This window comes from Adiantum capillus-veneris, chromosome 3 (assembly GCF_014529385.1).
Source record: "Adiantum capillus-veneris isolate H3 chromosome 3, ASM1452938v2, whole genome shotgun sequence".
NCBI lineage: Eukaryota > Viridiplantae > Streptophyta > Polypodiopsida > Polypodiales > Pteridaceae > Adiantum > Adiantum capillus-veneris.
Window position 1 is genome coordinate 148639998 of NC_140933.1, and position 25778 is coordinate 148665775.

At 41.4% G+C, this 25778-nt stretch overlaps 3 protein-coding genes across 5 annotated transcripts; 1 reads left to right on the forward strand and 2 right to left on the reverse strand.

Annotated features, from left to right (window-relative positions):
- Positions 1–4029: 4029 nt before the first annotated feature.
- On the reverse strand, positions 4030–8521 carry LOC147461910 (uncharacterized). 2 transcript variants are annotated; one of them, XM_086509386.1, is made up of 4 exons: positions 8461–8469; positions 7372–7442; positions 6540–6762; positions 5958–6248 (listed from the first exon to the last, which is right to left on the reverse strand). In XM_086509386.1, exons 1-4 carry the CDS (start codon positions 8467–8469, stop codon positions 5958–5960), a joined length of 594 nt encoding a protein of 197 aa, XP_086365512.1. The 2 variants fall into 2 exon arrangements, 1 of the variants encoding a protein (XP_086365512.1); XR_015187657.1 differs by lacking the exon at positions 5958–6248 and adding an exon at positions 4030–4137 and having other exon boundaries at positions 6668–6762; positions 7372–8521.
- Positions 4408–5862, reverse strand: LOC147461911 (uncharacterized). The gene has a single exon (XM_086509384.1). It carries the CDS (start codon positions 5845–5847, stop codon positions 4489–4491), a length of 1359 nt encoding a protein of 452 aa, XP_086365510.1. The 5' UTR covers positions 5848–5862; the 3' UTR covers positions 4408–4488.
- A 507-nt stretch (positions 8522–9028) lies between the features above and the next one.
- Positions 9029–17605, forward strand: LOC147461912 (ABC transporter B family member 13-like). 2 transcript variants are annotated; one of them, XM_086509383.1, is made up of 11 exons: positions 9029–9578; positions 9836–9890; positions 10199–10374; positions 10532–10732; positions 12395–12654; positions 12745–13061; positions 13161–13384; positions 13477–13856; positions 13994–14430; positions 15373–15614; positions 15700–17605. In XM_086509383.1, the coding sequence occupies exons 1-11, from the start codon at positions 9171–9173 to the stop codon at positions 16921–16923; spliced, it is 3924 nt and encodes a 1307-aa protein (XP_086365509.1). In that variant the 5' UTR covers positions 9029–9170; the 3' UTR covers positions 16924–17605. The 2 variants fall into 2 exon arrangements, with proteins under 2 accessions (XP_086365509.1, XP_086365508.1); XM_086509382.1 differs by having other exon boundaries at positions 12745–13384.
- Positions 17606–25778: the final 8173 nt, after the last annotated feature.

The window sequence follows — 25778 nt, forward strand, 5'->3', positions numbered from 1 at the left end:
TGAAGGCTCAACAAAAACGTTGAATTCTAACTTTGCCACATGTAGAATTCACTTTATCCAACATTCTTGGATGCAAGCAAATGTGCAATAAGAAAGGAGAGAGACACAAAATTGGAGTCTAGTCCACAATTTTTCATGCAAATACATCTCCACATGGCTCTGCGTGTTTTGTTATGTCAACACCTCACATACTCTCACATGCAAAAATTTAAAGTCTACTATGATTTTAGTTGATGATTTGACCTGATCAAAGTATATAGAGTCTCACATGAATCCTTAATTAGCATAATGAATTCTTTTGTGGAATGAGGAGGCATGTGTGTTAATGCCTCAAGGCTCTCATGCCAAGAATTTCATGAGAGAGTTCATTTCTTGCATTTTGCCCATAGAATGGCCATTTTGAACTTACAAAAAATTCGGTCTTGTACCTGTGGAAATACACTTGTAATTTTTCTCTCTTCTTGATTTTATCTTATGGCATGTGTATGTATCTAGAGTAAGTAAATGGAATTCAACTGTATTATTTGGTTTATGCCCATACGCACCATGTTTTGTGATCAAACAAGATTTGAGAGGGATTGCAATTGTCTTTACATCCATGCCTTGTCCAACTTTGGAACATTGTTAGTGTCAATATGCAACTCTCATCTTTTTGCCAAAATATAAATATCACCTTCCCACTCCATATTGCAACTCGTCTAGGCCAACACCTTGCTAGCTACCGCGTATCTCCTCTCTTGTTGTGTTTGGCTAATTGCTTTATCCTCCCAAATCCATTTTTTAAGCAAAGCGCAAGTTATAAACTTATGGTGGTCATCCATAAAGCAATACCACCTCTATGATGGATAGTATGGACTAAATGCTATGAGATTCCCCATATAAGTAAGCATATTCTTGAATTTGGTTACTTTTTTTAATAGTGAATTAGGTGGGCCCATTTTGTTTTAAAACAATATAGACATGAAATAGACTATAGAATTGAACATTTGGAAGAAGATGTTTGACATTTAAGGAGTTTAGAGAGAAGGTTGTGCATGGAGAAAAAAGTTAGCACAAGAAAGATAGTAGGATAGTGGATACTGACTTGGTAGATCGTAGCTCTCGATGCCTTAGTACTATAGCACATCCATGATGACATCAAGAAAATATTTCCACTTACATAGGATCTTTGGCAATGCAAGTATGCAAAGGCTCAAAAGTATTCACACACATACGATTGAGTAGATACATGAGATGTGTTAGGTACAATCATGTAGAAACAATAGCATGCATGGTCAGTGTTTGAGAAAATCTTCTTTCCTAAATAGAAATACGTCTTCCTATTAAATCCTCACGAATTTTTTCGCTCGTGGAAAGACTTCTTCTTATTATCGTGAAATTTTGCTCACTTTGCAAGATTTTTGGACTCTTTACGTGTTTTTCTTCCTTTTTTCCTCCTTTGAAATCGTCTACTCTAGATTTTCAAGTGGCTCTAAGCTAACACAAACCATTTCCAAACACCATGCATGGTTGTATGATGATGCTTATCATGCTTTAATTTGAAGTGTCAAGCTGAAGACAAGTTGTTGGTTGCATCTTGCAATTCCTGTTATTTGCCTACATTGCTAGAAAGCCTAGCAATTCTTCACCCCAAGGCATGTGTATGGGTCTGCAACAAGATGCTAGTTTCAAATAATTGTAGCATCCCTCATTCTTGCTATTTTTTATGCAACCTTTCATTGCTAATATGAGGTGATCATCCCCAACAATTTAGAGCCCATTCTATTACGGATAGCATGTGAAACCCTTGTTTCCTGGTGTATTGTGAAATGTTTTAAGTAGCAATGGTGACCATCCAACATCTTCCATCAATTGGTGAGTCTACGATTGAATAGATAGTACATGACTCAACATCCCAACTTTTCCTCCTTTGTGTGTGGTGGGTTCATACAAATAGGTTTCAAAGATCAATCGCGATACCTTTCAATTGAAGCAAAGCACTCCTCCAATGTTTGATGGGAATGCATAACCTTATCTTGGTTCATTTGTACATCATTGTGTGTGCTCAAGTGGCATGCGATAGCATCTAAACAAATCTACAAACGACGCCACTGAAACCGTTACTTCCTTCTCCATAGAATACTAGTTTCTTTCCTAGCGCCTGCTTTCTCTTGCTATGGGCATCTAAGTGGTGTTCGTGGATGGCCCAGCAGTTGACTGCCTTCTCCTTTTTTATTTCCTCCCAGAATAGGGTACTCTTCTTATGGGTTTTCAACCCCTTTCCGTTCCAAGATAGGATAGTGAGAGACTCCATCATTAATGTGGTGTTCATTGAGAAAGAGGAACGAATTCTTCTGCATCCAAATCATTCCCCCCCCCCCCCCCTCTCCTTGGTCTCAGGAGAATCCGGGGGTTCGAATTCTGGGGATTTCTTTTCCTGTAGTGCTGCAAATGGATTGTGCAATGGGACAGTGAACCTCCCTCCTTTTAATGGGGTGGAAGACAGACTAGAACCTTTTACCTCAAGTGTTCTCACGACTTTAAGTACTTTGGAGTCTCTTGCCACTGCATTCACCCTTTTGACTCTTTTCAGACCAGGGACTTGAACAGCCATCCCCGTTGTCACTGTCATAAATTTCGTGGCAACCGCGAGAAAGCAAAGTGCTAATTTGGACGCTCGGGCGTAAGCAACACTCGGAGGATTGGTCTAGGACTATTTGTGCCTTGTTGTCAAGAGAGGGTATGCCTACGATGGGGGAAAATCTTGGCTATCGGTAAGTAACAGATCGCAGAAGAACATGATAATGGACCTTTGGTATCAAGGTTAAGGGGGTGAGTTGGTTGGGATCATTGCCGATGTAAGTATGGATGATGTCATGGCTCATCACGAGCATGACAAGACATTGTATTTTTTTGGGTTGATTAATATAATTCACTCACAATTGTGAGTTTTGGGGGAAAAAAAAAGATATAGTACATATTGACAAATTGAGTGTTAAAACGTGTGCGTATAATCTAGATGTGTGTGTGCGTGTGTGTGTGTGTGTGTGTGTGTGAGAGAGAGAGAGAGAGAGAGAGAGAGAGAGAGAGAGAGAGAGAGAGAGAGAGATAGAAGAGAGATAGCCCTAGCACATGGAGCTGCTGCGGCCAGCCCGCCAGCCAGGAGGAGAAGGAAGATAGCCGACTGCCATCAAATGAATCTTGATCACAATAGGACTACTAGACGGAGGATCGAAGGTCCAGAAAATGCCAGCTAGGAGAGGAGTACGCGGGAAGAGAATGTAGAGCGTGAAGAAAGCTTGCCGAGGAGGGTGAGCCTTGGGCTACACTGGCCAGCCAGCCATGGTCCAACCACGAAAAGTGTTCGTCAGGTCACTGCACGTACTTGGAGACCTCCTTTTAGCAGGCTGGCTCATCTGCGTGAATATATGGCAAATTTATGATAGGACCATATTGGTACCATGCTCATCTGCGTGTTGCACCATCGCTCACATCTAGGCCCGTGGGCCTTCACTCGGGTATAGTGTTCGGGAAAAACCAAATTCCCAACATGACAAATTTCCCTACCCAAATTTTTTAAAGAGGGATTTGTAAATTTGAAAGGGAAGCTTCCCTTTGGCTCAAAAAATGAGGGTTCCTTTTCCTCTTGGACCAAAAGTAAAAGGGCATATTTCCTTTCTCTGTACTTTTAAGACTTTCCCAAGGTTTAGAGCTTTACAAGAGCAAAATTAAACCTAAAAATATGTATAACATGATATCATAAGTGATCTAGTGGTTCTGGACTAGGCAAACCAACAAAAAGTTTATGTTTCATTCTCTAATTTTGAGTTAAATACTTAAACAAAGAAAGGAAAATGTAACCTAAAAAAGTAAGTGACAAAAAGTTTATGTTTCATTCTCTAATTTTGAGTTAAATACTTAAACAAGGAAAGAAAAATGTAACCTAAAAAGTAAGTGACAAAATAAGACAATAGTACTCAAAGATACTAATCAAAAAGTTCTCTGAAGAAAGTTTAAAAACTGACTTTAGTAACATAACATTTTCAAAAGCTTACTTGAGTTTTGAGGTCCTTTGAAAATCCATCTGATATAAAATAAGTAGTACACCTTGTTTCCCAGCTTTTTCCCTTGTAGCAAAGAGCTACCTTATTTTCATCCCTGTAATGACTTTCAAAAAGACTTTCAACAAAAACTCATCAAGATGAAACATGACAGTCACAAAAAGTGTTAGCACAACCAAAATCAACTTTATAAAAAGAAAGATAACATTATCAAGGGTGGGCTTGAGAAGTAGAAAAAACTTTTGAAAAGATGGAGGGTATTCCAAGAGAGGTTCAAAATGTTCCAAGCCTTCTAGTCATGAAAGAGGCTCAAAATACCAATACCTCCAAAAGGTTCTCTTCGAAACAATACTACCTTTCACAAAAGGGTGCTTGAACATCATTTGGTCGACAAAAAGACATAACCAAGCTCATACACGTGCTTCCACAAAAAGGAGTCTCAAAGCATTCACATCAAAAATACTACCATCCACGAAATTTCAAGGTGTTCGTTGGCCAAAAAGACATAACCATGCCCATACATGTGCTTGCACAAAAAGGACTCTTGCATCCACATCAAGTCATACATCATGGTTGACATCCCTCCTTGAGTGAAGAGATGTCTATTTGTATCACTTTTCCAAAGCTCCATTGCATTTGAAAGGTCCAAATCATCTCTACCTTCAATGGCAATTGTCATCAATGCATTCAAGCTCTCTATCTCTAGTTGATTCCTCCATTTGGTTTTGATTTTAGTGCGGGCACTAAATCCCCTCTCACAAATTGCACTACTACAACATTGTACAAGAGCAATTTGAGAAAGCTTCAATATATTAGGGAAAACTTCTTTCAAAGTGGCATTATTTGCAAACAAAGAAGCCATTTCAACAAGGCTCATTTTGGAAAAATCAATGCCTACTTGGCGTTTGAATTTCCTAAACTCAACCTTAAAGGCCTCCCCATCAAGAATAGGAGCAAATGACACACTTCCAACCCTTCTGGCAAAACCATAGAATAAAGAAATCTTATCACATTCATCATTCCCATAATCCTTGAGCAATCTCTCATGCATAGGATGTTGAGATGGAACCAATATCTTGATTGCATTCAAAATGGAATTATCAACAAAGCGCTTTTCAAGGCATTCACAAAGTTTCTTTGCATACTTGAATTGAAAATCTAAAGCTTTATGCAAATCCACACCTTCAACATCCCTTGTGATTTTTTGACCAAAGAACATGTATCCCTTCAAGGAGGTCCTCAAAGCATGCATATAACCATTGCTTGCACCATAAGCGGGCATGATAGGGTATCCACCAATACCTCTTTGAGCCGCATTCAAGTCTATGACACGCTCATCCAAGTACTCATCTTTAATACATAGGATTGTGCTTGTGACTATTCCATGAATGGTGGTCACATCTACATAGTCCTTTTGAAATCTCAAGCTCAAGTCCGTTACCTTTTGCAAGATATCGGCAAGAAAATGCATAGCATACAAGCATTCAAAAGTTCTCAAAAAATCATACAAATCTTTGCGTTCCTTCTCCAAAGCGACAAGCAATGCATCCATTGACTTACAAATTTTTGTAATGCAAGCATGACGACTAAGCCAACGTATCTCAAAGATACGTTGCATTTTAATTACCTCACAATCAAATTCCTCTTGTAAACATTTCAAGGCATCCATTCGATTAGAACTACTTGTAAAATAGTTAGCTATGCCATTCATAAAAACATCAATTCTTTTTGCAAAAAAAAATTTCTTACTTGTGTCGGATGTGGCTAGATTTGTGGGGTGCGCAACGCAATGTATAGATGTTAACATTGGACTCGCCTTTTTAAAGAGTGTAGCCACTCCTTTTTTTCTACCCACCATTGTGTTGCAACCATCGGATCCAAATGCAATTAATTTTGAGAGGTCCAAATTAGACTTCTCTAATTCAAGCATGATGGTATCAAAAATCCCCTTTGCGGTGCTATCATTGGTGCAAATAATGCCATAAATGCATTGCAAGGCATAGATCCATCCTCTAAATAAGAAAGGTACATAACCAAATGGTGATGAATGGAAATATCCATGGACTCATCCACCACCACTCCAAACCATGGACTCTCCCGTACCTTTTCTAATGATTCATGCATTATGGAATTTGCAATACATTGTAACATTTCATAGCAAGCTTTATCATCATTATAGAGGCTTGTCATCGATTTCACATCCAAATCCTTCATTAAAGCAAGCAAAGAAGGATATAATAAAATCGACAAATTGTTTCTCCCAATAAAGTAAGCCGCTTTGAACAAGTTAAGCAAGGAGTCTTCTTGAGTTGCATGCATCTTCTTCAAACCCTTTTGCATAGCCGGTTTTCCAAACACTAATGCATTTCGTGCATCCCTATGGCATTGTGTGCGTGAATGGCTAAGAAGGTTACTTGTTTTGAAATTTTTAGATCCTTTCTTAGAATAACTACATCGAGCAAGTGGATACTCCGAGCAATACGTGCAAAAAGGCCTTACCTTTTGATCATCATACACAAGCCAAGGTTTAAATTGGTCCAACCATTTATCTTGCCATAGCTTTCTACGAACCTTTTTCTTATTCGACTCCTTATCAACATCAATAACAATGGTGGAAGATTTCTTACCGGCTTTCTCATCAATTCTTGCCTTTTTTGAAGCTATCTTTGTCAAGGTTCCATATTGCACCAAAGAACGTTGATTACTCTTTCGGTCCATGGCACTATACAAAAGCACCACAACAAATCATTTAGTTTATAAACATCTTGCTCCACTTGTAAAACAATTAAAATTTCACATTTGAAGAGATTAAAATTTGAATAAAATCAAAACTAATAAATATTCTAAAAATGAATACTTAATATAGACTAAAATTTGCATAATATGTATGCAAATCTATAATATTATTAAGCATTTTGATAGTTTTAGCAAAAGAGGGCATGTTTTTTCTTTGAGGTGTTGTCAAGCTTGACAAAAATAGACACTTAGATTTTTTCCTTTGTAAATTGTGGTGTTGTCAAGCTTGACAAAATGCTAACGTTCACTGAGGAGAAGAGGGTAGCCACGTGGGATACTCACAATGTTTGGAAAAAATGTGTCTTAGCTTAATATCGTGCGGTTTTCAATTTTGAAAATGCCGATTGAAGGCAAGGGAAAAAAGAGAAATGCCGTCCCAAAATAGAGAAAAATAATGCAAAAACCCTAAACATAAACTTAATTTCCTCTCTGCAAATTCAAGAAAAGAAATTTTGTAGAATAGTGCAAAAATCCAAAACATAAATTAAATTTTTTTAAGGCAAGAAAAAGAATTTTATATGTTTGAACTTTGCACCTTCTGGAATCTGCCGTAACTGAGCACTGGAGCAGCTCGCCTGAGTCTTGACTTGCCTCCTCCGCCTCCGCCTGCTGCCCTCAAGGCTCAGCCGCTGTACACACTTGCCTCCTCCGCCTCCGCCTCGCGCTGAGCAGTGAGCACTCCTAGCTCTTCCCCTGACTCGACGCAGGCTGCTGCACGCAGCACTGGCCAAAAACACTGGTGGCTGAGGAGTCAATACTGTGGTCGTGAATTGTGATGATAGCAGGCTGCAGCTAGCTATTAGCACTCTCTCTCTCTATGTATGTATGTATGCGAGTGCCGAGGCAGCAAGCTCGAGTTGACTCCTAACTCCTGAGAGGCTGAGAGTCGAGATGTCTAGACTCTAGATTGAGCTCGCTCCACCGTTCGCAACTTCACAGTTTTCTTCAAATCAGGTGGTTGAATACTACGCTACGTGGATGATTGTCCTGCGGACTCATGTGTGTGTGTAAGAGAGAGAGCTTTGGAGATGAGTGAAAGCTAAAGCCTGCACAGAGAGGCTGATTGTGATGATGAGGAGCAGATGGGCGATGGGAAGCTGGGCTGCAGGCTTTGATGATGGTGTGAACAGTGACTGTGTGAGGCTTGACCACTGGTTCAACTGATTTCTGAAGTGCAGCAAAAGTTAAAACATAATTTTCATTTTGAAATTTGGGCTGTAAGGTAGCGCCGTAACTTAATGACAGTATTAACACTCACAGATGTGAGTTGTAATTTTCAATCCATGTGCACTGTGGCATGGATGATGGACAATACATATTTGAATTTGATAAAAATTTGTTTATCTCTGAAATTTGAATCTGAACGGCGAGTCCTGACTCTTCAATCTCAATTCTCCAGAGGCCTCTGTCTTTCTCACATCATACATGACACACATTCATATATCTATCTATCTATCTATCTCTCTCTCTCTCTCTCTATATATATATATATATAAAATTAATCAGACTTCCTCTTCACTTATATACAAATAGGGAAATCTCTTTTTTGTAGAGATTGAATAAGGGGATTTTCTCGCTTCTTGCTAGGCATTAATGCATATCTCCTTTTTGATCAAATATTCACCTCTACCATCTTCCTTTAGGAGACCACTCCAAAAGGCAAAATCACTTTGCCAAACGGCACGAATGTGAACTAAGACACATTTTTTCGGTTCAGCTCCGCAAGGTGCATGTCATGGTTCTGGAAACGCTCCTCCATTCCCAAGTCGGGATATGCCGACAAGTGACTGAAGGTTCTCTTGCCATTATAGAAGTCTAGATAGACAGATAGTATGGATTTGCACGCACTGCGAGTCTGCGCTTCAAAGAGCGCCTTGACAAGTTCTGAGGTCAACGATGGTGACGGTGCGAGAGTGTGTTGGGTGACTGCAAGACTTAAGTACAAGCAGCATGTCTTTATGGCTGTTTGTTGTTGGCAAAAGAGCTGACTTGCCTTCGCCCTAATTGCCTGCGGCTATGGCGGTCATCATTCACTTTGTGTGCTGTGCTTGCTCAAAATACACCCGTGAAGACACGGGTGTATTTCGAGCAGGCGCACAGAGAGAGACACGATTTATTTGTGAAGTCTTACTAGACCGCAGCAGGAGCGCCCGATCAAGCTCACCTAATCAGTTAAGCGCTCTTCTTTATTAGCTATAACCACTTGCAAAGGTTGAAGAGTATGGCTTGAAAGGTCGCCCTCATATCTATCGGCTTAGCTTCCTAGCAAGAAGCTCCATTGCGTGTGTAGTTGGCCAGGGTTTCAGGAGATAGTTTTTCGATTTTCCTGAAGCCATGAGTGATATCGGGAGTTATTCGATTGATTCATTCAGAGATGTGCTATCAGACCAATCAAACAGCGGCAGGAGCTTCAAGTTCAGGCTTGGGGCAGTTGCAAATTCAGCAACTTTTGGTGCTCAAGAAGATACTAAGTTCAACGGTATTGAAATGGGAAAGCCCCATGAAGGGAACAAGCCTGCACATGAAAGTGAGATAAGACCCAAACAAAGACGCAGTGTTTCTTTCTACAAGCTCTTTGCTTTTGCAGATGCACTTGACTATGTGTTCATGCTTCTGGGTACTGCTGGTGCTTGTGTGCATGGGGCATCCATCCCTGTCTTCTTTATCTTCTTTGGAAAACTGATTGATGCCTTTGGATCCCATGCAAGTGACTCAGAGAAAATGGCCAGTGAAGTCGCAAAGGTTTTTTCACTGCTCCTACTTCTTTTATTTTTTCCCAATCAAGTTGTGTTTGCAGGTCTTCTGCAGGCTTCCCTTTACCACCATCAGCATGTAAAGAAGTACTGTAAGATTCAGGCTCATGCCTCTTTTAAGACTAGCTTTGGTGCTGAGTGCAGTGAAGGAACATTTCATGATTGCTTGTCCTTTTCAGTGTGAAGATCTCTGCTGTTACAAGTTCCATTAAGCAACATTCTCTTTTTGTCCCTTGATGCTTGCAGTACGCTCTGTACTTTCTCTACCTGGGGCTTGCAGTTATGGTTTCTGCTTGGCTAGGTATTGATACTTTTCCTCTATACTGGTGTTCTGGCTTAGCTCTGGAAAAAAATTCTGCTGGAGTCCATGCCATATAAGTCTTTTGCACAAGGCTTAGAAGCTTGTGAGTCTGGTCTGTTGTCTGCTTCTCCTTTGCTCACTACTTCATTTTCTTTTGGCTTCTTTATTAGATTTTCCTTCTGGAAGTTTTTGAGTGTACAATGCATCCATCTCAGTGCTCATATTACAAGTTTATAGTTTCTCACCTTCTTACTATATTTATTCAGCACCTTTGATAATGTCATGAGACACTTGCGAATGTGTTACAGAAGTCTCGTGCTGGATGCTGACCGGTGAGCGCCAGTCAGGACGAATGCGGATGGAGTATTTGAGAGCAATGTTAAATCAAGATGTAGGATATTTTGATGTGGGCATGAGCACTGGGGAGGTAGTCAGTAGAATTTCAAGTGATACTGCTCTTGTCCAGGATGCTATCAGTGATAAGGTATCATATCCTACATTTCTTAGTCTGCAGAGGCTTATTTTTGGAAAATCCACAAAAGTGCACCATTTTAGAAGGTCTTGTTTAGTAGTTTCATTGGCAGAATATTTTGGTTTTTGTTGATGGGCAGTCGATTACCTGAATATTTTGTTTTTTGTAGATGGGCCATTACCTACACTACATGGCAAGGTTCATTGCAGGATTTGCTGTAGGCTTCACATCTGTGTGGCAGCTCACCCTTTTAACAATTGCTGTTGTACCCCTTATGGCATTAGCTGGTGGAACCTATGCTGCTGTTATGATAGGACTTACAAGCAAAAGCCAAAAAGCGTACGCCGAAGCAGGAAGAATTGCAGCAGAGGTTTTTTCTTTTCCAATTTCTAGCTGTGCCTTAAGAATAATATGGCAGTTTTTGACTGTACTTAGAATGTTATGGCAGTATTTTTGAGCTTACTTCTTGCTTTCTATTGTTTGAAGTTTGTTGGTGCACTCTATTCAAATCAGTCTCTCCAGATTTATGGGTCTTTGAAAGTTTGATGAGTAGTTGTTCCCATTATAGTGCACGAAGCACCGCTAACTTTTCTGTGTCTTTCTGTTGGAAAGTTTTTTATGCCCTCTTTTCTAATACGTTGGGCATATCCAACGTCTGTGCAGTCTACAATGTTTCCCATGCTGGAAGAAAGTCAAAAGCCTTTGAGGATTATACTGGATTTAACAGGTGTCAACCAAGGTTCTGCCTACTATCTTAACCTCTTCGTCAGCTCTTAAGTGCCATAATTTGCCCTTTGCTCTGATATCTTCCAAACAAAATGCAGCAGCATCTCCAGTGATGCACCAAGGTCACATAGTTTTAAAGGGCTGGGTACAAGAAATGGATGGAACGGATTCTAGAGCTTCCTTTTTTTGGTGGTTTTCTTTTTTTTTTGGGGGGGGTGGGTGGGTGTGTGTGTGTGTGCGATTATCGGCGTAGAGAGGGATTGTCTGTTGGACGGTTTCAAAATGGCGGTCCAGTTGAGAATTAGAACTTTTACCCAGTTTCTCCCTCCAGTGTCTCTTGCACCAGTTTCTCCCTCCAGTGTCTCTTGCACCTTCTTGGGCTCTCCCTTTTACCCCCCTAGTCTCATTGATGATTTGAAGCCCTCAAGCTCTTTTGTGTTTAGTAGATGTTTTCAGAACACCTGATCATTGTCTTCAATGATCTGAGAATGGGCGAGTATGGTGAGTGCAAGGTCAGTTGCAATGGTTTGATTGCAAAAGGTGCTTGTAAATATGCAAAGAACTAGTTTTAGGATTTACAGAGTAATATGCAAAAGAGCTCATTTGGAGGCTGTCAAAAATACATCTGTATGCTGATTAAACTGGGGTATGTCTACTCGTGCCTTTGACTCTACTCATTATTGAAAGCTATGAGCAAGTGTCCATAGGTGCATGTGATGATGAAGAAGTATAGGCAAATGTGTGCAGGCATGAGGGGAAGGAAAGGATTGCAATTGTGTCAGATAGAGAGAGATGCAGTCTATGAGAGTCCATGCCAGGCAAGTTGTGTCTAGGTTCAGACGATGCATTGAACTGGGCATTGAAATTTTCTGAGGCATAACTTTACTTGCGGTAAATGCTTGCTTTTTGTATAATGTAGTGCTTGCAATCACTGAAATCATGTTTATTGCAAATTCCTCTTTTTGCAATCAAATTCGCTGCATAGCTTTTAGTTGATGTGGTGATGATTATTTTAACCATGAGATGAGTGCTACTTAAGAGACCAAGATCTCAACCATGTCATTTGTTTGCTCTGAAGTAATTTGGTTTTGTAAAATGTAGTGCTTGCAATCACTGAAATCGTGTTTATTGCATATTCCTCTTTTTGCAATCAAATTGGCTTCATAGCTTTTTAGTTGATGTGGTGATGATTATTTTAACCATGAGATGAGTGCTACTTAAAGAGACCAAGATCTCAACCATGTTATTTGTTTGCTTTGAAGTAATTGGGTTTTTAATGAGTTTGTCAACCCTGTTTAAAACACAGGCCATATCACAAATTCGAACGGTGTATTCATTTGTTGGAGAGGAAAGGACTGCAAGTGCGTACAGGGTGGCCTTGCAGAGGTCCTTAGTTCTTGGTAAGAGGGGAGGGATGGCCAAGGGAGTAGGTGTTGGCTGTACTTATGGTTTGCTTTTCGGAGCATGGGCCTTGCTACTATGGTATGCAAGCACCCTGGTCATTCACAAGGCAACAAATGGGGGTCAAGCTTTCACAACGATCTTGAACGTTATCATCAGTGGCATGTAAGACTTGACTGCACTTTGAGTCTAGTTACTATCATTTTGGGGAATTAAAAACATGTGTCACCATTGCTTTCTGCTGCTGTTGTTCAGCTCTCTCGGGCAGGCAGCTCCCAACTTGACAGCATTTGGTAAAGGAAAGGCTGCTGGTTACAACATCTTGGAAATGATTAGATGCCAACCCACCATCAATGTTAATTCTCCAGAAGGAAGGACTTTAGTCCAAGTTAATGGAGACATTGAACTTTGCGATGTGGCTTTTAGCTATCCATCAAGGCCGAATGTTCTGATCTTGCACAGTTTTAGTCTAAAGATATCTGCAGGAAGATCCATGGCGCTAGTGGGTGCAAGTGGATCTGGGAAAAGTACAGTTGTTTCACTTATTGAGCGTTTTTATGACCCCATTTCTGGCGAGTATTCTGACTTGGCTGAGCTCAAAAGCTCTCTGGAAGGTAGTCATTCTGCTTTTCAAGGTAAAGCTAGCTTCCTTAAACTTGGAAAATTTGCAGGGGCTGTGATGATTGATGGCCAGGATATAAGGACTTTGCAGTTACAATGGCTAAGGGGGAGGATGGGTATGGTAAATCAAGAGCCTGCCCTTTTTGCTACCAGTATTAAAGAAAATATCCTTTATGGCAAGGATGATGCTGATATCAAGGATGTACTAGCAGCTGCTAAAGCTGCCAATGCTCATTCTTTCATTGAACAACTCCCAAATGGGTACGATACACAAGTAAGAAAAATAGCAGAGGATGCCAGCTGTTCTCTTCCGCTTTTTGCTTATATATGTTTTACATGCGACCCCATTGATGCCATTTAAATTAGGTTGGTGAAAGTGGGGTACAGTTGTCTGGAGGTCAAAAGCAGCGCATTGCAATAGCAAGGGCTGTACTCAGGGACCCTTCCATTCTTCTGCTTGATGAGGCCACAAGTGCCTTAGATGCTGCCTCTGAGCGTCTCGTACAGGAAGCTCTAGATAATCTTATGCTTGGAAGAACAACAGTTGTTGTTGCACACCGCCTTTCAGCAGTTCAAAACGCTGATACGATTGCTGTTGTCAAACTTGGTAAGGTTGTGGAGCTTGGTTCACATGATCAGCTCATCTGCAAGGGTGAGACTGGGGAGTACTTTTCTCTTGTAAGATTGCAAGAAAGTGCATTTAATAGGCCTGGTCCTGGAGAGGGATCCTCAGCTACAAACCCATTGTAAGTGTCTTGTTTGTGTTGTATTTCTTTTGAGTGTGTACACTTTTGTTAGAAAAGAAAACCATAGGGCTTAAAACAAAAATCATGACATTATAGCTCCTTTTGCTTATCCTGGTTTTAATATTTCATGTTTCCAGGGATAAGCACAAGCACCCCTACCTGGTTGCTTCCCAATCTAAAATTCAGAATTCGCGAGCTCCGAGCATCCAGTCGTTTGTTGGTGCAGCAGATCTGTATCCACTAGTGGACTCTGGGGATGAAAGCATTACAAATCCTGCCTCAATGTGGAGACTGCTTAAGATGAACCTTCCTGAATGGCCTTATGCACTTATGGGGACTTTTGGAGCTGTCTTGACAGGAGTAGAGACTCCACTGTTTGCATTGGCAATAAGCCAAGTATTGATAAGTTTTTACAGCCCAAATGTGTCTTATTTGAAGCAGGAGGTCCGCAAGGTGACCTTGTTATTTGCTGGTGCATCTATAGGAACGGTCTTCATCTACATATTGCAGCATTACTTCTTCACAGTAGTGGGGGAGCGCCTGACCTTGCGGGTGCGAGAGAAAATGTTCGCAGGTTTTCCTGTTTTCAACTCTTATGTAATTCTGTTATCTAAACATGCATGCTGGGAAGGAGCCTTAGGAGCTTATGAGAAGTAGCCTGCACATTTTTTTCACACAACTTTTGCAAACTGCTCAAAGTGTTTGCTTTTATGATTCAAGGCTGGACACATGTTTAGTACGTCCTCAATTCATGTTTAGATTGTAGCTCATATTGTTGAGGACAAGTTCATGGGAAGGGGTGAAGCTAGAGCGCAATAGAAGGACAAGGATAAAGGGTAAGAGGGATTTCTTTGAAGTCAGCATACTTGTTTCACTTAAAAGTGTATCTTGTCGTGGAATACAAATACCTTTCTGCAATTTTGGATAGATTTCCAAATCTTGAGTCCATATTAGATGACAGTTTTTCTATGTATGGGTGCTCTGAAAAGTGTCAAGTAACTGGAGATGGGAGCTTGCTAGGTGCCCTTCTTTCAAGGGAGGGTTGCAGACTTTGTAGCGTGACCACTGAGGATGATGTAAGCACAACTGAGGTAGATGCTCATAATGCAGAAAATCAAACTGTACAGATCACTTAGAGTTTTATGTTGTTTTGGATTTCGGCAGGAAAAAATTTAGGTTTTTCTCCCAAAACTGATTCTAGGATTAAGAAAGTGCATCACTTGCAGCTCTGGAGCATGGCTGGGGAAAACTCTGGGCAAGAAGTTACAAGGCTGTTCAAAGTTGGCTTTTGTTAAAGCACGGCCGGTCTGTTCATATGGCTAACTGATACTATATCTTTGGGATTTAGCAATGTGTAAAATGTGTAATTTTTATTTGAAATGACATTTGAAATGCTGGCGATTGTCTTCAAGTGAAGTGATAAAACTCAGATTTAATTAAGCTTATGAGCAAGTTAAATTATGGTGAAACACCTGTATTATGATAAGCCTGATTGAATACATGTATTGGACTGCAGCTATTTTGCAGAATGAGGTTGGGTGGTTTGATCTGGATCAACATAACAGCAGTCTACTATCCTCCCAGCTGGCTAATGATGCTACTCTAGTAAGATCTGCAGTGGCTGACCGCATGTCAACTCTCACACAAAATTTGTCATTGACTGTCACTGCCTTTGTCATTGCATTCATAATGGAGTGGCGAGTAACGCTGGTAATAGTTGCAACTTTTCCGCTCCTTATTGGAGCTGCAGTTGGTGAGGTATGTGGCTATTCAATTGTTTGTGCATCTATGTGTCTTACAGCCCATCGGACATGGCATAACCAGTCGTACTCTCAAACTGCAGAATTTATTCCTGAAAGGATTTGGGGGAAACATTGGAGAAGCTTATGCCCATGCTAGCATGGTGGCAGGAGAGGCTGTACGTAATATTCGCACCATTTCTGCTTGTTGTGCCCAGAACAAAGTCCTTCGTTTGTTTGCACATGAACTGAGTGTCCCCACGAGAAGTCTCTGGCTGAGAGGTCAACTCAGTGGTATGGGATATGGCATTTCACAATGCTGTATGTACGGATCTTATGGGCTGGCACTTTGGTATGCGTCTACACTGGTCAAGAAGCAGGAAAGTAACTTTGGAAATGTGATGAAGGCATTTATGGTGTTGGTTATAACTGCTTTTGGAGTCGCAGAGACGCTTGCCATGACCCCTGATATTGTCAAAGGGTCCCAGGCTTTAGATTCTCTGTTTGCCATCTTGGATCGAAGGACAGAAATTGATCCAAACAGTCCAGATTCAGTAGTATTAACTGAGGTAAAAGGAGCTGTTGAATTCTGCCAAGTTGTCTTCAGTTATCCTGCTAGACCTGGTGCTCAAATTTTCAAGGGCTTGAACCTGCATGTTCCTGCCGGCCAAAGCCTTGCTGTCGTAGGACCAAGTGGCTCAGGAAAGAGCACTGTGATTTCCCTTATTGCAAGGTTTTATGATCCTCAGTCTGGTGTGGTATCAATTGATGGATGCGATATCAAGCATTTAAATCTACGGTCTTTAAGACGACACATTGCACTTGTACAGCAAGAACCTGCCCTTTTTGCCACAAGCATTTATGAGAACATTAAGTATGGGTCGGATGGTGCATCTGAGGTAGAGATAATAGGAGCAGCTAAGGCTGCTAATGCACATAGTTTCATTACTGGACTTCCTATGGGATATCAGACAGATGTTGGAGAGAGAGGTCTGCAACTTTCAGGAGGTCAGAAGCAACGTGTAGCTATTGCACGAGCTGTCTTAAAAAACCCAGTAGTTCTACTGCTTGATGAAGCCACAAGCGCTTTGGATGCAGAGTCAGAGAGGGTTGTGCAGGATGCTATTGACCACCTTATGAGGGGGCGCACTACAGTGATTGTTGCTCATCGACTCTCAACCATTCGCAATGCTGACAGCATTGCTGTTTTGCAAGGTGGGCAAGTGGTGGAACAAGGAAACCATCATCATCTCATAAATAAAGCTGGGGGCATGTATTCACACCTCCATCACCTACAACATAGCAATGGACAATCTGGAAGCTCATAAACAAGTGATGGACTTTATCAAACTGCTCTTTAAGATCGCAACTTACGGTGGTTAATTTTATGAAAGCACCTACCCATACATTCAAGACTTGACAAGGTTGTGATCTTTCTTATGCTGATCAACAATCACAAATCAGCTCAATTTGCAAGCAATAACAGCATGGCTACCAACCAAACTTGCCAATTCGCAAATAATTATCAGCACTAAATAAGCAAAATAAGGTTATCCTTTCTGTTATGCTTCAAACCTGACTTGCCGATAGAAGCGGAGTCTCATGGCGCGCAGTCTCTTGCGTCAACCTGATTCCATCACATGAACAGAACGTCTTTTTACAGAACCAGGGCTTGATTTTTAGGCTTGTTTGCCCTTTCCGCCTTAAGATCATATTATTGGCATCTTGTGAAGTCGTACAATGGCGCTTCGGTTCTAATCGAACATAGCAAATGCATACTCATTACACGGAATTCTTTGTAGATCCCGATTGAGGCCTCCCCGCTAACAGGTGCGTGGGTGCCACCCAAACACTCCCCAAAAGTCCTAAATAGAATCAAACGCGGATGGATGCACGCATGAGATCACAATAAAGATGTAGGAACCACCTTACCATAGGGATTCCGGTGCCTCGAAAAGGTCCACATGTACATCAAAAAAACACTTATGCATCAGCTTCTGTGCGCGGGCCCACCCTTTTACTCTCTGCCTCACCCGACTGTGTTTTTTTTTAACTTTTTTTTCCAACACATTCTACTCAAGATTCACCTCAATTCAGATTCAGATTTTTCTAGAATCGTCAGGACATTCGCTCACTAAAAGAGAATTTAGATTTCAAAAATAGATACCCCCGAATATCCTCTTTTATTCCCCCCCTTCTCACATCCTCTCGCCGCCCTCACTCCTACGCCTAGCTCCACCTCTGTCTGCGTATATATCTCTCCACCCCCCCCTCCCTCCCTGCAACTAGTTGCAAAGAGAGAGCCTTCCTAGGTGGCAACCATTGCACACATGCTTGGGCTTGCGTGGGCTCCCTCTGCTTAGCCGCGCGCGCGCGCTCGAGAGAGAGAGAGAGAGAGAGAGAGAGAGATCTTGGTCTATTTTAAAAAAATTGCATTAGCTTCTGGGCGCAACACTTAATCCGAGCCCGCCCTTTCCTCAACTGCTCTCTGCCTCGCCTGACGCCTCTGCCTTCACTCGCATCAAGTGTGTTTTTTAATATTTTTTTCCCAACACCTTCTACTCAAGATTCGCCTCAATTCAGATTTTTCTAAAATTGTCAGGACATACCTCGCTCACTAAAAGAGATTTTAGATTTCAAAATTGGATATCCCCGAATATCCTCTTTTACCCCCCCCCTCCTCACATCCTCTCGCTGCCCTCACTCCTAAGCCTAGCTCCACCTCTACTTGCGTATATATCCCCCCCGCCGCACGGCTTTGGGTCAGAGGAGATCTAGGGCCCACATTTGGGAGCACGAGACGGCTTTAATTTCAGCCGTCGGATCACGGGGTGAACTAGGGGTGAACTAAAATGAACTAGGAGCGGGTAAGCTAAGAGTGGGTGAACCAGGGGCGCCTAAATCAGGGTATGACCATGTGCCATGCCAACATGGACAACGATACGCGCTAGCGTGGTGGTAGGGCATTTGTGTGGCAACCGAGACGTCCCAAGTTCGACCCACACCCCGCGAGACGGGTGAACTACGGGGGCGAACTAGGAGTGAACTTAGGGCTCCATTTTTACCTCGAGTTCACCCCTAGTTCACCCCCTAGTTCACTGGGTGATCCGGCGGCCGAGATCAAAGCCGCCTCGCGCCCCCAATTTTGGGCCCTAGATCCCCCTGGCCAGAGCCGTGCCATATAGTGACAAGCCCCCCCCCCCCGCATGTGCAACTAGTTGCAGAGAGAGAGAGAGAGAGAGAGAGAGAGAGAGAGAGAGAGCCTTCCTGGGTGGCAGCCATTGCACACATGCTTGGGCTTGCGTGGGCTCCTTTTGCTTCGCCCACACACACACACACACACACATAGAGAGAGAGAGAGAGAGAGAGAGAGAGAGAGAGAGAGAGAGAGAGGTGTCATAGAGCTCGTCTTAGCACAATGTTGTGTCTAGAGCTTGTGTGAAAGAGAGGGAGACAATCTCCAGCACTCGACGACAACACTCTACATACTCGCACAGGTTTGGACAGAGGCAGAGGAGATGCACAAAGATGTCACGTTGCCTCTGCTTGCAAATGTCATGAGAGGCAAATGTACACGAGGGGAGGGAGGATCCTCGACGGCCGCTAGGCCTGCAAGTCCCCCCCCCTTCCTGCGCCACCTACCCCAGCCTCCTCCGTCCAACTTGTCTTGTTTCACCTTCCTTCAAAAAGTATTGTCTCCAGATTCCAATTTCCAAGGATTTTTTCAAATTGACTACACATACTTTGAACATTTCTAAAATTTTTTGTTAGAAAAACTTGTCTTGTTTCACCTTCCTTCAAAAAGTATTGTCTCCAGATTCCAATTTCCAAGGATTTTTTCAAATTGACTACACATACTTTGAACATTTCTAAATTTTTTTGTTAGAAAAACACTTTTACACGAAATGCTGTATATACCAACACTCTTCAAATTTAACATCAAGCTCATGGTTTCTAGAGCCTCAAAGGTAAGAACCATCCCGTGTAAGCTCCACGTATAATCATACATTATTGGATAAGATGTTGATGAAGCCAACAAGAGCATGTGACCAGTTCCTCCTCTCTGATTGCAAGTCACCGCAATCTTCTGTTGTGCTGTGGCAAGAGTTGTGCAACGTGGCATACATGAGAGGTCATTTTGTACAATGCTTTGCGGGGGGGGGGGGGGGGGGGGGGGGACCTTATCAGTGGACATATTATAGTATTTTTGGGTGATGGAGCTGATGAATGGTCATTTTGTCTACTGAATGAACACCCTGATTTTGTAGGTCGAATTGATTGTAACTTCTAGTTAACTACAACTAATTATATGACCGATTACTTTCTCGCTCTAGGGCTTGCCAAAAATAGTTTTCTAATCAGAGCAAATAAGGACACAACTAAAACTTTCCTGGATTTTAGGCTAAAATTTGAAGCATTTGTCAGTATTTACTCTAACCCTTGTCAAAAAATTTGAAGCTTTTGTCAAACTTCACAACAAGCTTGAAATCTAGTCGGGATGTTGCAATTTAGCCGGTTGAAAGTACACTAAACCTCAGTTTTTTGCAAAAATTGGCTTGCTCCTTTCATCAATCGTGCAAACCCCGTCACACTTCACCAACATGTTCCATTGGCAATAAAAGAGCTTTCACATGGTGAGTTTGCAAACTCACCAAAAAATTTTGATGCTGCATTCTCACATGGCCTATAAAAAGGAAAATAACTTCACTTTCTATTCTTGCATTATAAAAAAGCCTTCATGTTCTTAAACTGTGCTAACTTTTGCATATTTGCAAAAGTTTCTTGAATGAATCCTCTCCTCCTTTATTCCCTCTTGCCTCCTTTATTTGGTGAACGTGGGTTTGAAACCCACCATGTGAAAGCCTTGTAAACGATGTTTGTAGCTTACTATCACTTGTCCACTTGCAAGCCTGATTATTTGCCTTGAATGTTTGGGAATGTCTCTTTTATTAAGCGATTGAGTGTCCTCCTCGCAAAGAAGAAAACCAAAAATACTGGCAATTTTTTTTGAAATTTGTAGGATTTTTTGAACTAAGTTTTGACATTATTGCACTGGTTTTTCTTCTTTTTATCATGGTTTGCTCATTAATATATATATGTGTGTGTATAAATAGATAAATAAATAAACAAATTTACATATATAATGAAAAGAACTCATTAACATATATTATATATTTATTTATTTATATTATGTGTAAATATATATATATATATATGTGTGTGTGTATGTATGTGTGTGTGTAAAACTTACTAGAATTATGCAACGTGAAGCTTCACTTTAGCATTCTAAAAGAATAAGATGCAAGAGAAGTCAAGTCATGTGAGGAAGTGAAATGAAAGGTGAAACAACAAGGTATAGAATGCAAGAAATGTAAAGCCATGTGAAGTTGTGAAATTAAAGAAGTGAAATAAAAAGAACTAATTAATATATGTGTGTATATAGAATTTATTAGAATTATGCAAGGTGAAGCTTCACTTTAGCATTTTTAAACAATAGAATGCAAAAAAAAAAACATATGTATGTGTGTGTGTAAAATTTACTAAAATTATGCAAGGTGAAGCTTCACTTTAGCATTCTAAAACAATAGAATGCAAGAAAAGTAAAGACATGTCAGGATGTGAAATGAAAGGTAAGTCTTCATCATGAACTGAAAACAATGAAAATCTCCCTAACCCAACACAACACTAAGGGTTTCTTTTAGAAAGCCAAAAAGTAAATCTTATGGAGCCAATCTTCTTTTTTTTCGACACACTAGAGGGTCCACAGGGGGAGGTGCTTATCCTTTCCAAATATGTTGGGAACGATGGAGAGAACTCATAGCAACCATCTAGAAACCTCCTCCTCGGGTGATCCACCCTAGGAGGAGGATGCACTCGAGTGTCCAAGGGCAAGAACCCTAGCAACGTGAACACCAGGTGAGCACAAGGTGGACCGTCCCTCTAGAGTGTGACCCAACAGGGGATTTGAACCCACAACCCATAGGTTGAGAGGCCAAAGCCTTACCATCAGACCAACTCTTTGGGGACCTTAAGTAGCCAATCTTACCAAAGAAGTAAAATTGATGGGTAAAAGTGGTGAAAGAAGGCCAAAGCAGAGGGGTAGGGGTATTGTTGAGAGACAAAAATTGATTGACATGGGGTGATTTTAACTTGATCTTGAAGAGGATGGCCATAACATGTAAGAAGGTTTTCTAGGCAAGAGAGAGGGTCATTCCATATTCCAAATTTATCATCCACAAACCTTTTGTAATAGAGATGAGAATCTTCAAGATGCAAAGAAAAAAGCAAGCATATCCATAAAAAAGTAGAATGTGCCTTTAAACTCGAACATAAAAAGTAAACTCAGATCCATCATACGGATCACGAGTATAGGGGGAAACGTTCCCTAGTTCTCTGTGCCAATCCCATCGCTTGCGGTTTATTCAAGACCCCATGGGGTGGAGTGTTGAGGTGTAGCTCTCCTCCCCCTCCCTCCATGTGAAAGTCGACGATGCGGAAGCTTAGAGACTAAGGGGAGAGAGAGAGAGAGAGAGAGAGAGAGAGAGAGAGAGAGAGAGAGAGAGTCTCTTGAACCAATCAACCTTGGCAATGAATAAGTGATAAAATGTACAATGTGGGCAAGGGGTCACATATATACCCTACCCAGACTTTGACAAATATAAGTAAAACAAATACCTAAAAGCCAAAATAAATAGTAGGATCGCATTGGGCAGTTTACTTGAGATGCCAAAACTCTAAGACCCTCTCTGCAGCTCATAGTGGACATAAATAATGAGACCAAGTCGATGAAGAAGCTACCATGGACACCCTAGTAGCTACACACTCCATTGAATACACCTCGGATTTGCTAGCCTCAACTTTGTTCCTTTGAAGAATGCCATCTTGAGCATCGGTTACCTTTTAGAAAATTGAATTGTAGAACACACTACGTCCAAGAATCCCCAATTTGTGAACTGTGAACACATCATGTCCAAATACTCCTAGAAAATGAACTTTGAAACACATCATGTCCATAATCCAACCAAGAACAATGGATCGGTGCACTCATCCATAGTGTTTTAGATACGTCTGATTGGTTTCCTACCAGATGCATGTTCCTTGAACTCGGACCCATGGGTTCAAACACCGGTAACTTGAACTCCAACACAAGGGTCCAAATTAATATTGTGGAGCAGTGTTTGCCCCTCTCTGCCACTCACAAGCCTCTCTCTAGTTGAAGCTAGTGGCGGAAATTTCCCTCTGATTACAAATCTGGTGTCGTGGCCACCGTGATCATCACCACGTGTGCCATGCCGATCTCCTCCGTCAAATCTTTATTACCGTTATCTCTATCCATCTTGCCTTTGTCTTTGTCTCTTTGTGAGTTCTTGCTTTTGTCTTGAGCTTCAAAGTCTCAAGCCAAACAATGCATCGTGTCACATTTATAACAACTATTGTCAGACCTTGTGGGTATCGAGGCAGCTAACTGAGTACTGGTACTATCATCCTTGTCAAGCTTGCCTTTGCCTCTCTCCTCTAGCAAACTCATGCAGTTGCTTTTGGCTTCGTAATCTTGAGCCAAATAATTTGCTAGTTTCCTTGAGGATTGTAGTGGAGCATAGGCCGCTAACTAGATGGTTGATGTGTTGTCCATAGCCATTTGTTGGTTTTGGTAGATGTTGCGGGCGCTCGAGCAAGGGGGCCCATACTTAAGTTGCAAGATCTAGAAATCTTTGGGTTCCTTCTTGCACTCCAGGTGGTGGCCGCAACAATTCCAACAAGACGCTTCGCCCTTAGCCAATCCTCTTTCACAACTCCCAAAGGGTGGCCACACAATTTCGAAACAACTTTCCAAACTCTACACAAGGAGGCGACTCCAAAAAAAGTAGCTCTCCAAAACACCTAGACAGTTGGCCATAGGGGTTACCTCCAATGCCCAAAGGGCACACAAATAACCCCTCAACTTGCAGCGTTTTAAAATGCAAAGGGAAGGTGGGGAAAGCTTTGAGTTGTCAGTAAGAGTTTGACTTTGTCCTCGCTATCAAGAGAGAAAAAAATGGGGTTTCGATGGGTGCGTTTCAAAGAGCCATCAAAGGCGCTGCCCCCTACAACCTCCAATGCCCTGGCGATTCCCATTGAGAGCTTCTGTGGCCCTGCATTTCAAAACAGACATCTTCGTGGGGCAAAGGGTTGAGAATGGCTTTTGACGGCGTTTTAGAACGCTCTTCAACATTGTGCATAGTTTGCCGCCATGGTTCACAACCAAAATGCCAAGGGCTCCTGCAAGGCAGCGTTTTACAACATTAGGTGTAGAGGAAGGGGAGGGAGTTGTCCTCTCACGATGTCGCCTTGCTCCACCAAGGTCACGAAGCACGAAGCTCTAATACCATGTCGAAGTCGACGATGTGGAAGACTAAAGACCGAGGGGAGAACGCACGAGAGAGAGAGAGAGAGAGAGAGAGAGAGAGAGAGAGAGAGAGAGAGAGAGAGAGAGAGAGAGAGAGAGAGAGAGAGAGAGAGAGAGAGAGAGAGAGAGAGAGAGAGTCTCTCTTGAATCAATCAACTTGGGAATGAATAGTTGATACAATGTACAATGGGGGCAAGGGGTCAAATATATACCCATCTCAGTAAATTTCCCTACCCAAACTTTGACAAATAAATACCTAAAAGCCAAAATATATAGTGGGATCACATAGGAAGTTCACTTGAGATGCCAAAACTCTGACACCCCCCCCCCCCCGGCGTGCGGTTTGTGCACCCCCTAGGTGGGACCATGGGAGGACATTCTTAAGACTCTTCTATACATGTTAGAGTAAGGGGGCCAATAAGGTGAAGACCCCTAATAAGAACATACTCATGAGGCACACATGCGCACCATTAACAACACAAACTTCAAATGGTACATGGTTAGCATTGCTCGTGCTTGCAAGATCAACTGTTTGGAGACTCGTTTCTCTACTAGCCCTCCTTTGCAATAGTACATGTGAAATCATATCTTTTGTAAAGAGGAGAATGCCACCATGGTATGGTAGTGATGTGTGTTGACACACTCAGAACTGTCACCATGTTATGGTAGTGATGTGTGTTGACACACTTAGAATTGTTGAGGTGCTTTTTCCCCTCGGTTAGGAGGTTTTTTCAGAGCTTGTATATACACCTATTGTTCTAGCACAAGCTTTATCTTTTTATTAGCACACTCACTAATACCACTTCTTGTGTTGTGTACTCTTGAGCTTCTCCTTCATCGTCTTCATCTTTGTGTGTATTTTATAGTTGTATTTCCGATAATTAATATCACAACAAGCTTTGATATTATCTAAGGTCCATGTTCTCCAATCAAGATGATTTATTAGCAAGCATTAGCAGGGTGACACAACCTTCAAGAAAGATCTTTAATCGTGGTCTTGTCAAAATTTTGATTCAAGCTCATTTCAACCTCTATTTCCACGATTAGCAAGTATTGTGCCTTTTTTTTTGGTTTTATGTACGTTTTTTTTTTTTTGGTTCAATTTTTTGCAAAATAGACACTTAGATAGTCTATTGTGGGTTGTATTACATAACACAATTTGTTTTTGTATAGTTTTTCTCTTATACATGCAACTTTTGCATCAAGTGAAATCACCAACCATGGATGCACACAATAATGATGTTTTTTGCATACTATCAAGAAAAAATTGGATGGGAGTAACTACCCACTTTGGGTATATATGATGCAACATGTCCTTGTTTCAAAGGGAATTCAAAACATTGTGCATGATTATGATGTAAGACCAGGTTGGATATATGTTTTTTGGATGAGGTACAAGTTTTAGTAGTTCTGCTGCTAGATTTGTTTTGCCTATTGTTGACTTGGCATCTTTGGATGCTAACTATGCACATGCTCATGCATTTGCAGTCTATTACTCCATATGAATCTTGACATGATAGAAAGATTTCTATTTAGCACATACGTGTTTTTGGCTATTTGGCATATGCTTTGGTGCCACAAATACAACGTAGAAAATTGGATGATAAGAGTGTCAAATGTATTTTTGTTGGTTATAGTGCTGAAAGCAAAGTTTACAGGTTGTGTAATCCACAAACAAAGTGTATTCTCGTTTACTGGATGTAGTGTTTGTGGAAGATTTTGTTCAGCCCTTGCTGTCATGTACTAGAGACAGTAATGTAAGCTCACTTTGTTGCCTCTTTTTTGTGGTGGAATTTC

Excerpts from the sequence above, each read along its gene's own strand:
- LOC147461911 (XM_086509384.1), bottom strand. The coding sequence starts at position 5,847 with ATGTTAACATCTATACATTGCGTTGCGCACCCCACAAATCTAGCCACA.
- LOC147461912 (XM_086509382.1), top strand. The coding sequence starts at position 9,171 with ATGAGTGATATCGGGAGTTATTCGATTGATTCATTCAGAGATGTGCTA. Across the intron at positions 10,375-10,531 it reads AGGATGCTATCAGTGATAAG|ATGGGCCATTACCTACACTA; the intron begins GTATCATATCCT and ends TGTTTTTTGTAG. Across the intron at positions 10,733-12,394 it reads CAGGAAGAATTGCAGCAGAG|GCCATATCACAAATTCGAAC; the intron begins GTTTTTTCTTTT and ends TTTAAAACACAG.
- LOC147461910 (XM_086509386.1), bottom strand. Across the intron at positions 6,763-7,371 it reads GTTACGGCAGATTCCAGAAG|TGCCATGGACCGAAAGAGTA; the intron begins GTGCAAAGTTCA and ends GCTTTTGTATAG. Across the intron at positions 6,249-6,539 it reads TTGTGTATGATGATCAAAAG|GATTTGGATGTGAAATCGAT; the intron begins GTAAGGCCTTTT and ends GCTTTAATGAAG.